At 40.0% G+C, this 14,384-nt stretch overlaps 1 protein-coding gene across 1 annotated transcript in view; it reads left to right on the plus strand.

The window, feature by feature from the left end:
• tmeff1a (transmembrane protein with EGF-like and two follistatin-like domains 1a) overlaps nucleotides 1-12,767 on the plus strand; it is a 125,647-nt gene extending 112,880 nt beyond the window's left edge. The window contains exons 8-10 of the mRNA XM_041802457.1: nucleotides 2,686-2,800; nucleotides 2,911-3,069; nucleotides 5,460-12,767. Coding sequence (XP_041658391.1) covers nucleotides 2,686-2,800; nucleotides 2,911-3,069; nucleotides 5,460-5,544 — 359 coding nt within the window. The 3' untranslated portion in view covers nucleotides 5,545-12,767. The remainder of the gene's footprint in view (nucleotides 1-2,685; nucleotides 2,801-2,910; nucleotides 3,070-5,459) is intronic.
• The last annotated feature ends 1,617 nt before the right edge of the window (nucleotides 12,768-14,384 follow it).

Genomic DNA, 14,384 nt, shown 5'->3' on the forward strand with positions numbered 1-14,384 from the left:
TTCTGTAAAAAGTAAAATGACATTCTTTTCCAAAAAGCTCTACCTTAGTCTCATCTGTCCACAAAATGTTCTCCCAGAAGGATTAAGGCCTACTCAGGTACATTTTTGCAAACTCCAGTCTGGTTTTTTTATGTCTCTTTGTCAGCAGTGGGGTTCTCCTGGGTCTCCTGCCATAGCGCTTCATCTCATTCAGATGACCATGTATGGTCCAAGCTGACACTTTTGCACCCTGAGTCTGCAGGACAGCATGAATTTGTGTGGAAGTTGACTGAGGATGTTTATCCACCGTTCCAACTATCCTGCGTTGCATTCTTTTGTCAGTTTTTCTCTTCCATCCACGTCCAGGGAGATTAGCCACAGTGCCATGGGTTATAAACTTCTTGATTATATTACACACAGTGGACAAAGGGATTTCCAGATCTCTGGAGATGGTCTTGTAACCTTGAAATTGTTCATATTTATCCACAATTTTGCTTCTTAAGTCCTCAGACAATTCTGGGCTCTTCTTTCTCTTCTCCATGCTTGGTGTGACACACACAGGCACACAACACAAAGGTTGAGTCAACTTTTATTCATTCTAACTGGCTTCAGGTGTGATTTCTAGATTGCCAGCACCTGTTACTGCCACAGGTGAGTTTAAATGAGCATCACATGCTTGAAATAAAATGATTTACCCACAGTTTTAAAAGGGTGCCGGTAATTTTGTCCGGCCCATTTTTGAGTTTTGTGTAAAATTGTGTCCGTTTTGGCTTTTTTCTTGTTTGTTTGTGTTGTTCCAATGCACATAACTGAACCAAACATGTGAATACCAAAAACATTTGTAATTTCAACAGTTTCTGGGAGGAATGGTGTATTTTCTGGAAAAATTCCAGGGGTGCCAATACTTTTGCCCATGACTGTATACAAGAAATTTATAATAAAATCCTCATCTCATTTAAAAAAAAAAAAAAAAAAAAAAAAAATCTTTGGTAAAATACAGGGACCTGCCATAATATTATGAGGGTTAGGGTTAGTGTTAGGGTAAAATACCACCTAATTACCAGAGAGTTGCCGCAATTTTACAAGGATATACTTGATCATTATTACATTATCACTAGGTAAATACTTCCTTAATATTACTTGGTAAACTGCCAACCAATTACAGGGTGGTTAAATATTATTCCAAAAAAAATTACAAGATAGTTACACTTATTATATTGAATTTACTAGGAAACCTAAAATACAGCGCTAACTTGAAGTCTAATAGTTTTTGCCACATCCTCCTGTACAGCAGGTGGCAGTATCTACCTTTAAGTCATGATAGCACAGGCCATTGAAAAAGAAAAACAAGAGGGAAATCGAGAGACTTAACCTTTTGTTTCTTTTGTTTTTTGGAGACTGTGAATTTTTCGGTGTTTTCCTTTAAATAGATTTTTTTTTTTTTTTTAGTTCTGAGTTCTTTTGTTCTGTTTAAATTTACTCACCATGGCAAGTCTTTGTTTATTCTTTCTCAAGTTTTGAGCTCAAATTGTTTTCCAAATGTATGAAAAATGAATTAAATATATGTTACAGAGTTAAATCTTGACTTCGCTAATGTCTAGAAGTATCTTAAATGTTCATCTGTGTCTGCTGCTCAGCTGTAGGAGCAGATAAAAATGTAATGCCGTGCACATGAAGGGATGTTTTACTCACTTAGAGCCGCCGTCTCGTCGCTGTAATTCACCGCAGTAATTAAGAAAAAAAACAGCCTACAGAGCAGTCTGTGCTGCTCATTAAAATGAAGGATATGCAGTGCAGATGAAGAAGGGTTTTTATCTCAGCATGATAGAGTTTAATATTTATGAGCCAACACCATATTTGAGAGATCAGGAATATAAATGGAGAATACAAGAATACTAAACATCAGGATCTTTGCTTTTATAAAAATAGCAGACAGTCTTTCCCTCCTACAGGATCTTTAGATGTATTCTTCACTTAAATGAGGATTATTTCAGCTGATTTTAGTGAAAGGAGCGTTACCTTAGTTTAACTTAGAGAGAAACCCACCCTGACATGACACCTTCAGTTGAATTAGTGATGTCGTAATTACAGATTCTACTAAAGTGTCATTGAAACATCCCGGGAAGCTTTCCAACATTTCCTCTCTCACAGAGAAAAACATGAAATGACCATAATTAACTGGAAAGCCTGCGTTTAGCCGTGATTATTATGTGACACAGAAATGATCGCTTAGCTGTAAACGACCAGTGGAAATCCTGCAGCGTCTTCTCTGTGGGATTTTAAAGGAATAGTTCTGGTTTTTGATCGGGGTTGTTTGAGGTTCCTACAGTAGAAACGGTGTTTGCATTGTTGATAAAAGACCAGAATAAGAGCACCTTTAAAGATTCATTACTACAAACTTATCTGAAGTCTGGTTTCCGTCAACTACAAATGACTATTTTCTAAGGACGTAACGGAGCACAAAACTTGTGTTTTTGTTGTTTTTGCTCTATTGTGAATAAAATATGGGTTTATGAGATTTGCAAATCATTACATTCTGTTTTTCTCACTCCAAGGTAGTGACGTAGCCTGCTGTTTTGTTGCTTTGATTGGCTCTTAATGAACGTGACAGATAAAGCATTCATCACCAGATTCATGTGAACTATATCTCATGCCACGGATATGTGAAACAGTCTAACTGGTGTGTCTGTTAATCTCAATCTTTAGAAACCACAGGTCTGGATCATGGCGAGGGTTTCTATAACGGGGTGCCCTGCACCGAGGACTACGGCTTCTGTGTTCATGGGAAATGTGAGATCAAATACAACAAGGCCGTCTGCAGGTTTGTGACTAGTTTAGCTCAGTGGGTTTAACGTGCCAGCCTGGTTAGATTCATCAATGAGCCGACACTCCTGTTCTGTGTTTGAGTGCATGTTCACGTGTGTTTTGCAGGTGTGATCGAGGCTACAAAGGTCTACGGTGTGATGAGCCTCATCTCAACATCCTCTATGTGGTCCCCAGTGGGAAAAAGCTTCACTACATCCTCATCGCTGCCATCATCGGCGCTGTGCAGATTGCCATCATTGTGGCTGTGGTGATGTGCATCACAAGGTAGAGAAGCACCTGTTAACAAATAAGTAACATAAAAAAGATCTGGCATTAATTTTTTCAGAATATGGTGAAGAATCTGCACTGGGTCGTAATGTAAGCTCTTTGACAGAATGGAGGTTATGATCTACAGACATTTAAGGTGTTGCACAGTCTTAAACACTTCCAAAGTAGGCAGAAGTTAAACCAGCAGGGCTATCTCCCTATCAGTGTGATCAAACAATGGTAATGATGGCTCTTTTGTGACTTTTTGTGGCTATTTTTATGTCTTAATTTTAAATATTATTTCCCCAGAAACCCTGACAAAAGGAAACTTAGTTGCCCTTTTTTCACAATTTTTTGCCACTTTTCACCCATTTAAGCAACCTTTTGCAATTACGTACTACCTTTTTCCTACTTTTTTTACCCGTTTTGTCAGTTTATTTGCAACTTTTTACCCAATTTTTGTTACTTTTATCCCATTTTTGCCCCTTTTTACCATTTTTGTTGCCATTTTTCACCCATTTAAGCTACCTGTTGCCATTAAATACCACTTGCTTCAACTTTTTCTGCTTGTTCTTGCCACTTCTTTTTGCCACTATATCCCATTTTTGACCTTTTTCACCACTTTTCACCCATTTCAGCTACCTTTTGCTACTAAATACCACTTGTTTCCTATTTTTTGCCCATTTTTTCCACTCTTGACTGCTTTTTGCCCATTTGAGTCACTTTTCACTTATTTTTTGCCACATTTGGAACATTTCATATCACTTATAACTCTTTTTTGTCACTTCTCACCCATTTTTGTCATGTTTTCTTCCAGTTTTTTCATTTTATGCTTATTTTGCTCCTTATCTCCATTTTGGCCATTTTTGCCACCTTTAACTTGTTTTAATTGCCACTTAAACCCTTTTGGCCACTTTTCATTACTTAGATTTTGGCTCTTGCAAAGGTATTTTTCAACAATTTGGCTCTTTGGTTGAGCAGGGTTGAGTAAAACTGCTCTATGTGATCATCAACCAATGGTCTGGTTTGGTCCAGTGTAGTTTGTCACCGTAAACCCTGATCTTTCTTGTGGTGTGTGTGAGCCTTGGAAGTGTTTTTGTATCCATCCCCTGGCTTATGCTGTTCAATAACCTTTTCTCCAAGTTGCTTGGTGTTTTCCTATGTTTTCATGGTGTAATGGTAGCCAGGAATACTGATTTACCAGTGACTGGACCTCCCAGACACTGGTGTCTTTTTTTTTTTTTTCTTTTTTTAAGATTTATTTTTAGGCCTTTTCGTGTCTATATTGGATAGAGCAGGACAGTGGATAGACTCAGAAACAGGAATGAGAGTGGGGCAGAGAAGTGCAGCAAAGGGCCGCAGGCTGGATTTGAACCCTAGCCGTCCGCGTACATGGAGTCACTTGACCATCGGTGCACCCCCAGACACAGGTGTATTTATACTACAATCACCTGAGACACATTCACTGCTCTCAGGTGACCCCCATTTCACTAAATGTGAGACTGCTAGTACCAACTTGCCAGACCTCTGTCGAGTTAGGTCAGTCCTGAGACGGGGGCTACGTGTTTCAATGGCAGGTATCACAGTATGAATTTAGTGAGTTTTTGCGGCCTTTGTTTACTCCTTGCATGCTCTTGCATTGCAGAATAGTGATAGAAACACAGAGATTTCCTGGGTATAAAATAAAATGTTTAAAACATTTTCGATAGTGCTCACGTTTAAGTCAACATTGTTTTGTGGCCCATTTTTACCAAAAACTTGCTAAATTCTGTGGAGAGACTGTACTCATCTGTTTCACTGTATAGCCTAGCTTCCTAGCCGGTACAATCAGCGAGTCTTTCTTAAAGGAGCAATGCTCACTGAAATCACTGGAGGCTAATGCTACTACTGCTAGGTACCTCATACCACCCATCCTCAAAAATACTGAAATATCCCTTTAAAGGGGATGCAATCTCTTGTTTTTACCCTACATATGTTTATTCCATTGACATTAATGTGTAGAAATTTATTTTTTAAAAAAAGCTTTTAACTTTGATTGATTTGTAAAATCAATAAAAGGATAAAACCTCCTAGGGGGTGAATACTTTTTATTGGCACTGTAAGTGCAGCGTTCAGGTCTGTTTACTATCTATCCTCTGTTCCCATTCATTCTTTACTGGTGCTCTTCACTTCCTGAACCCCAGCTGATGTTTGTGCATCACATGGATCATGTGACTGTGAACAATCTTGAAAATATCTGTGTAGATAATCTAACAAATCAAAGCAGCAGTAGGGTAGCAACTCCCATGTTCTTGAAGTAAAACTGCAGATTTTTTCACGTCATTATTTCGATGATTACGTGGTGATGGTTTTGACGACTCTTGGTGTCCAGGGGTTACATAAATCTCTCTCTCTTTCTTTCTCTTCAGGAAATGTCCGAAGAACAACCGGGGGCGCCGGCAAAAACAGAACCTGGGACACTTTTCCTCAGACACAAACTCCAGGGTGGTATAGCCGTGTTTGTGTTGGTTCTTTTTTGATAAGTTTTTTCTTACAGCGTGGGAATACCATTTTCTAACGGTCGATGTGTGGTGTTCATTCCTTTTTCTCCTGGGAAAAACCATAAAAAAGAAGAATGAGTATTTATTTCAGGGGCCTTATTTTCCCTCCTGTTTTGCTTTTTGGGCAGAGATGCTGCGCATTATTTGGCACAAGTTTTGGCACAAATTTTATTTCTTTTTTTTTTTGCCACAAGACCAAGAAGAAGAAGAAGAAGAAGGAGACGACTTTTTAGAAATCCTCGCATCATTTCTGCGTCTGCTGTCTTATTTACTTTGGACTGGTTTAGTTGAATGCTTTATAAAAACGGTACCTTTGGTGAGCTTGTGGAGAGTTGCATCTGCCCTTCTGGAATGTGCTATTTATTAAAACGGATTATTTCTACGCCCCTTTCTTTTCTAATAGTGTGCAGCTGATCACCAAATGCAGTTTGTTGGTTGGTGATTGAGGGCAGACAGTGATATAGATCTGTTTACAGTTACTCTTTGATATGAACGTCCATGTAAAGACTTCACTGTGTTCAAACCAGCTAATAATTTATTATTATGACAGTTTAATTTCTTTAAAGTAGTTTTTACTGAAAGATTTACGTTCACTTTTGTTTTAAATGTTGCTTTCTAAGTTCTAGTCCCTGTATATTCGCATGACTTGTGAAATCTGTGTCCTGTGGTGTAGTTTTAACTTCTTAAAGAAAAGCCTCCTCCGTCTCGGAGATCCAACGGAAGAGACGGAAACCCAAAAAAAGGCGGACTGATGACCGGCGGACAGTGAGAGGGAACGTGTTAAAGAAAGGAATGTGGACATAAGAAAAAAGGACTCACTGATGAAGGGAAATGCAGAAATATCTTTTTCTGAATCACTTTTGCTTTTTAGCACTGAAAGGCAGGAATGTTTTTTGCATCTTCAAGAGGAAATCTGAATTCAGAGGACGTGAAACAACATTTTTTATGTGAATCCAGAAAGTCTTATTTGCTCAGATGGCTGTACTCAAGGCTTGTCTTTGAATGTGAGAAAAATTTTGTCTTTTTATTTCTGAGTGCATTTCTTTTTGCAGGTTCCCCTCAGCCAGGCATTCCAAGCACACAGAAGAATCCCTGTTTGAAATCTTAAATATTTCACACAAACCTGACATACAGATCAGGTACCCCTTAGGCCGGGCATAGACTGAGTGAATTCAGTCCATTTCAGACCAGACTTTGGCTGGTTTTGACGTGGAATTTCAGCTCATTTGCGTGTCAGAGGGGGGGATGGCAGCTGATCGTGACTGGTGGGATGATTTCTGTAATGTTTGAAATTTTCATACCAGTACGGTCAGAGGAGAGCCTTCTCCAACTGCAGGACTTTTTTTCCTGATTGCGCCTTTGCTAACGAACTGATGGCCCTTGGACTCAACATGGTGCAAGGCGACATCCCTGTTGTGTCTTCCCCTCCTATCACCAAAGACATACACAATAGAAAGGTAAGCAGGTTGTATCAGCAGTCCTCCAGATGGCGGGGAATATTTCCGAGCAGTGGTTCTCAACTGGGGGGATCGGGACCCAAATGTGTGTTGCTAATTGGTGCCTGGAAAATATTGGGAGCATAGAATCTAGGCTGTGCAGAATCTGAGGCTTGTTTCTGAGGTTTTGACTTATTTATTATGTAACCTTGCATAGAAATATTTGGAGAAAGCTGGTTTTCCCATGATAATTTATATCTGGAGATCTTAAAAAAACAACCAAAATCTATGTTATCATGGCAAAACATAGAAGAATAGTGTGTTTACATGGATGTCCTTCCAAAATACTGTCCATTCTCATTATCCGACCATATGTTTTGCCTTAATTAGAGTCAAAACTGCAACTTTTTTTTTTATTTTAGTCAGTACCTGATAGTAGAGAAACACATGTAGTTTGCAGTTATTAATATTTAAACTTTCCAGCCCTTCTATGAGCTTTCAGGAGGAACATGCACACATTCTAGTTCATATGAGGAAAGCCTAAGGCAGGGAGAGAAGCAGCAAGACACTGATTAAGTCAAATGCAGAATAAAGGAGGAGCTGGGGTGGAGGAGGGTTGCAAAAGCAACTTGTAGAAGGATCAGCAAAGAGAAGCAATGTCAAAGCAGCACACCAGAGCTGTTTAGTCCGCTTTAAACAAACTCTGGTCCATTTTCCCAGATAATCCAGTTCATTTGGAGTGGTGTGAAAGCTCACACGAACTCTGATGCAGACCAAACAAACAGTAACATGTTGTAGTCTCTTGCTCACATGTTTGCTCACCGTTTTCTTCGGTGCTGATTTACTCACCTCGTGTAAAGAGTGACATGTTGGACAGCTCTCCGCCTCCCTAGCTGCTTGTAATACCCCCAATGCAAAAGCAAAAACCCCAAGACTGTAAATTTGGTGTTTTTTTGTTTATGCAGAAAAAAGGACTGGCGGAAGGAGATGGAGTTCCGGTTTCGTCTTCTTCCACGCCTGCTTTTCTTCTTCGTTGCCATTTGTTTGTGACGACAGCTCCCCTAACGAGCAAAGGTTGTAGGTGTTCAGACAGTTTTGTCCATTTGACTATGAGCAGTGTGAATGCAAACCAAACCAAAGGAAAGTGCAACAGTGTAGCAATTTACATTCCAAAATGAACCGAGTCCCCCGGAATATCAGTTGTGCAAACCACATATATGTTGTGGGATGAGTGCATTTAAGAAGCTTAGCATGACTCAGCTGGCAGTCAGTTGATGAGGAATCAGCTGATGTCAATGAAACAGCAGCACTTGACACCATGGCCTGACCCAATGAATTGTAGCAATTAAAAATCCAAGAAATTGGGGTCGCAGTTTTATGTTACAGAGGTGGTGATGGGTCTGATGGTCAGGCCAGTTGAGAACCACTGTTTTAAAGGATATTGAACATATATGAGACAGTTTATAGCTTTCTGTCACATGACCTCACAGAGGCTTGGAGGGCAAAAGAAGCTTAGGACAGTAGCAGCTCAGAGGAGTCTGGCTGTAGAAGGCAGATCTCAGACTGCCCCCTTGCAGACCACTTCTGTGAGACACTGCATCTGTCAGAACAGAAGGAATGTAATTAGCTGGTACAACGTTTTAGAGGTTTGGTTTTTTTTTAATTCAACTTTATTCTAAAAATAAGTCTGGCATTTGGATTCATGAAATAACCACATTCCAAACATTACAGATCCAGCAACATTACACATTACAATAAAACAGAAACAAGGTCAGAGGTCTAATCCGGGATTCACCTATGTATAGACCCAGTTTAGAAGTAGTTCCACAGTGGCTCGCCTTAGCTTCATTAGCTTTGGCTTAAGCTAACATAGCTTAGCTAGCTATGTAGTTAACATAAGATGTACGCCAGTGTAGCTACGATACTGTTTGTGTGTCGGACATAATTCCCTCATACCATGCAGACTTACAAACTCCATGTTCATCAAACTGTGCAGTGTATGCCCGGCCTTAGAGACCACACTTCCTCCGCTATAACACAATAACTTAGAGGACCCTTCACATTAGTGTTGCACAGTAACGTATTATTGTAATAAAGTCTTAGTGTTCATCAGTGAAGACACCAGTACTGTAGTAAAAACTCACATCATGGAAAACAAAGTCTCAACAGCAATTTTACATCCAATGAAAACACTGCATTTTCTTGTGTCCCTGAGTTCATTGCAACAGCCTGTTTGAATTTTATGTTTGCTTAAACTTAGTCCTTTTGGGGATTTTTATTTCGGTCCGGCAACTTGTCAGAAACTGTCCCTGGAGTGGTCGTTCTTCTCGTGTGTAAAACTTCCCCACCTCCGCTTCGATTCAGCAAATCTTTGTCTTGTGATCAGGTTTCAAACGATTCTTTTGAATGTATGTTAAACAGCAAACCAGTTCCTGAGATGTCAGTCAGAAAGTCAGGTAACAGCTATATCAGATCACAACTTTACTTAATTCAAATAATCCTAACTTCTTGCATTGGTATTCCAGCAGTATTAAACCTAAATCTTATCCTTTCACGTCTTTTTTTGCCAGTTTAAACAGCCATAATGAAAGAAAAGTCATGTTTCTCCAATGTGATGTCAACTGATTGGTGTTTTTCAAGTAAAGCAATTGACTATGCATCAACTCTACTGCCATTTAAAACTGTTTAAAGCTAGTAAGACTAAAATGTATTCTACAAAAAACACTTAAAGTGGGTTTAAATTAACAGTCAAGCTGAACTTGACCCTAAAGTCCTGTTCATATAATCAGTATGAACACAAGTGTAGCAGAATCCACTTGAAGAGGCGATCCCAGGCTCACGTGTACTGCTCGAACACGGCTGGTAGGAGATGTAAACCAAGCATGCTCGGGTACAGGGGAAAGACAGTTCCCCCCCTTCCTTTTCTTTATTTGCGGACTTGCAAATCAATTCTGCCCAGATCACTATCCACTGTACTAGGCAATGTCAGTGGTGTTGAAACCATGCTCGGGTACAGTACAAAACCGGCCCAATGGGAAAACGCTCTCAAGAGAACTTGAATGTAAAGGACTCTTATATCAAATGAACAGTTAAGTGAATTTTTTGAGGTGACAAATGGAATAAAAGTGCAGTCACACCAGCAAAATCATTTTGAAGGTTCGGACCAAAATCTGATTTTAAAATACCAGGAATTTACTGGATTTGGACCTGCAGTGACTATTTTTGGATAGCTATGTGCGGCCTTTGAGTTCTGCTTTGGTGATGTTTGACTCACGACATCCCTCTTTCAAACCAAGAGAAAACCAAACCATTAACCACTTACCTCCAGGACTTTGATATGAGACTGTGGTTTTAGAATTACATCAGGAGTTTGAACTGGAATTTATTAGAATTATGTTGGTCAAAATGACCTCACACTAAGACTGGATGTTCTCTTCCCATCTTGTACCATATACTGTATATTGTTAGAGGATCTATAAACTGTTTTTTCATACCTTTTCCATGAGCTCTAAGACAGGTTTTGGTTTGAGCTACTTTACAGGAGGAAAGTTAAATCTGTGTAGGTTCTAATTCATCCAGGTCATGGTTATCCTCATCTTCATGGAGAGGCCAACTGGACCTTATTGAGGTTCTTGAAGAGGTTTTCCCATGCTTCTTGGCCTCTAAACTGAAGAAGCCTTTTGAAGGAGAGGTGATTTGTCTTCAAGAACCTCATCAACTCCAGTTGTTCTTTGACAAAGATTTGAATGATATCTTTACCTTGCTTGAGTTGAATTGCATTGATCTAAAAGGACATGCAACCACTGCAGAGTTTGAGCTGTATATGTTGAATGTGGTTTCCTAAGGCTGGCTCAGACTACATGAATTTAACCAGATGTTGGCCCTACTCCATCATTGCAGCTCATCGTCAAACATGAATATGAGCGCCTGGAATGGCACACTATGCCCCACAACCATGATTTAACAAGACTAGCTTGTCAGAAGTATTCCTGCATCGTCATCAAGTTTGATACCCTGACCTGACGTCAACGACGAATTCAGATCAAGAGGAGAGCCTTTGCTCCTTATCTTTTGGTCATCATTTACCAGAGTGCCATTATACGTGTCCCCACTTTTTCTCCATCCAGGGATCTTATGCGTACATACCGTAAAGCCATTTAACTAGGCTAATTGGGCTTATTTTCTTTACATGTTGTCACATTCATACTTCAGGTTCTATTCGAAAAAGAGCCAGTCCACAATTTCCTCTTCTTGATACATCTGGAAGAGTCCACACTAGTTTCTTCGTTGTAACTTTCTTATTTTTGGAACAAAAGACCACTAACATCACCTAGAGCGCTTCTGTTGTAGCTATGATTGACAACCTTTGTCCCGTCTCTCTAATGGCCTGTGAACCTGCACATGGTTGCAGAGATAGTGACAACAGTATGGCCAGTCTGTCAGCTAAGAATGGACAGGATTTTTGTTGCATTGTCTGACATGGTGGTAACGCAAAGGACAAAAAAATCCTGTAGTCTGAGCCAGCCTCTACTCTGTTAGCAAGGCCTCCGCCTAGAGAGTCCCTGATTTGACCTTTGCTCTTTTGACTTCTATTGGCCCCTGCAGCAGATATAGGTCTGAAACTTAGACTGACCAACGCCCAAGATGTGTAAAATCCTATTCTGGTGCGACCATATGACTTGCACCTCCCTAACTATAAGTAATACCAAGAACAAGTTACAGCTGCAAAAGTTTAGAATCATGTTCTAGGGTCAATCACAAGAGTGGAAATCTTGTCCTGTTCCCTACTTGGGTTGAGTCTATCGTCAAACCAGAGCCTGGAGACAGCCACAGTTCTTCAACCACTTTTATTTTATTACAATTTTTTGTCCCAAGACTTTCCATGGCACTAGATGTGAGATATAGAAAGAACAAGTCTAAACTAGCATTGTAACTTTGCATCAGGGCCATGTTTACATGATAATGATGTCTGCTGGGACACTACCCTCTTGATTTGGAATTTTTGTCTCTTTGTTAATGACCACAATGTTTTAGATGCTTGAGAAAGTTTTGAAAATGGTTTAAGCAGTGCAAACCTTTGAAAATTGCTCCATTTTCATCAAAGTGTAAACTGCCAATATGTAGAATTATCTGGAGTCTTTACACACGTGCACGGTAGGTGGATAGAAACAATGGCTTGTTCTGACTGTGTGGTTTAATCCCAGTCTGTATGTGCTTGAAGCTACTGCCATTGGAGTTTAGGCTCCCTTGGAGTGGCCACCCCACCTCATTGTCCGTCCGCACAAACAAGAGTGCATTAACCATTTTTGTATGCTGTGTTGTATTACACTGCCAAATACTAGCCTGGCACGTACACTGAAGCTTTTGAGTTCTTTTTCCAGATCCGTGTGCACGTCGGTTGGGCTCAGACAGTCGTCTGAATGCCTAACTTTCTTTTAAATAGAAAAACAATGCTGTTTTCAGTGGTCGTCTTTGTGTAAACGCGGCCTGAAGCTTCATGAAACAGGACTTAAGTACTAAACAATCCCAGAAAAGCCAGCGACGTCTGTCAGGGACTCTTGGGGGATGTAAACACTAAAACACTGTGCTGAGGGTGAAAAATGTGTTGAATTCAGGGAGGTTCGTCTTCTCTGTGTTTATGACTTTTCTTTTCTGTAACAGGAGTTGTTTCACTGTAACGTCCAGGTCTACAAGTCGTAGGTCAGCTGAGCGACGTGTCTCTACTTGTTGTCGACCATTGCAGCCGTGACTTCTCTAAATGTGACTAGAATGTGTTTGACATGTTAATATTCTGCATGTAGACTTTGAGAGGCCATTTTAGGTCTCTGCCAAAATAAAAAGGAAGTGTTTTTTTGTAAGAACACACCGGGTGCTGATGTGTTATTTATTTTATGTTAGTTTTTTCCTTTTTTGTCCTGTGAGAGTTTGACAGCTAATTTTTTTTAATTTTTTCAGCTAATAAGGTTAATTGGCAACAGGTCGGTAACAAGATCTGGTATAAAAGGAGCATTTTAGAGAGGCAGAGTCTCTCAGAAGTAAAGATGGGTAGTGGTTTACCAATCTGCCATCAACCATGAAGCCATTTACCAACAGAAAACATCCTACATCAGACAAGAATAAGAAAACATTTCTCTCCCATGGCCCTGAATTTTTTAGATTGGGGTTGCTCTTTAACTCAAATTTTTCGGGCAGATTTAAAAGCCAGAAAATATTTTTGTCTTGTTGCACTGGCTGACATTGCATAGCCACCAAGATGGACACAAGACTGCAACATACTGAGTGGAAACTGCTGCTTTGTGCTGCTTACTTTCAATAGATAACAGTTCTCTGCCATCATAAGTTTAGTTGCCCTGAACTGTGTCTCTTGCAAATGTATACCCAAAATGCTTTGCATTCACATAAAATAAAAATGAAATGAAAACAACAAATGAAAATAACTGCAGCAAAAATGCAAGCAGGTACAACCAAGGTTGACGGCAAAACACAAGTGGCTGACAACAAAATAAGCCTCCGGCAGAAGTCCTATGGCCACTTCATTCAAAAGGTTTGTATTATTTTATACATACACACTACTGCTCAAAAGGTCGAGTAGAGATCAATCTCAATCTCTGTGCACATGTCTGCAGCATACTTCTTGTTTTTAACTGAGGACTATTAATTAAAATGACATTCCCTATCTGTATATACTAAATAGTCAGCTGATGTTTTGGTTTCATTGATAAATTTCTCATATTGGTTGACACTGTGATCCCTCCCCGGAGGCATTAAGCAGCCGGCAGCACAAACCTGGAAGGGCACTTTTATCAGCTTTCCTGGACATGAATAGTCCCAATTAAACATTTTAGTGAGTGTCTGATCAGATATCTTTACAAGTTTATTCCACAGTAAAAACATTTCACATCTCTTTTCTGGCTGATTTAAAATGAGGTCTGATGAGGTTGAATAAGACAGCCAGCTATGTTTTCTTAATCCCTCTTCAACCACCTGTCATAGCGTGGGGGTTTGCATCATGAATTCATGCCCTTCACTTTTTAAAAAGTGTTCATCTGTAGAACCAGAGCAGAGGTTAACGCCTCCTCACATGAGAGTACACCAGCCTGTGTCACACATTTCTACAGAGGGCAGGGACTCAGACACGCTAGCCTGCAGTAAATATAGAGTTACAGACTGGAGGTGGTATGATGGAGGGATGGGTGGGGGGTGGCTGTATTCAGGGACAGGAGCAGCTGCTGGCTTCAGTTGAACAGATTCAACTCCCAGTCATCTCTAAAGCAGCACACTGAAAAAAAACAGGGATCATCCCAGGCACAAGCTTCCACAAATAAATCTAATGCTAACAACAATGCATTTAAGCCTA

Source organism: Cheilinus undulatus, linkage group 13, assembly GCF_018320785.1.
Source record: "Cheilinus undulatus linkage group 13, ASM1832078v1, whole genome shotgun sequence".
NCBI lineage: Eukaryota > Metazoa > Chordata > Actinopteri > Labriformes > Labridae > Cheilinus > Cheilinus undulatus.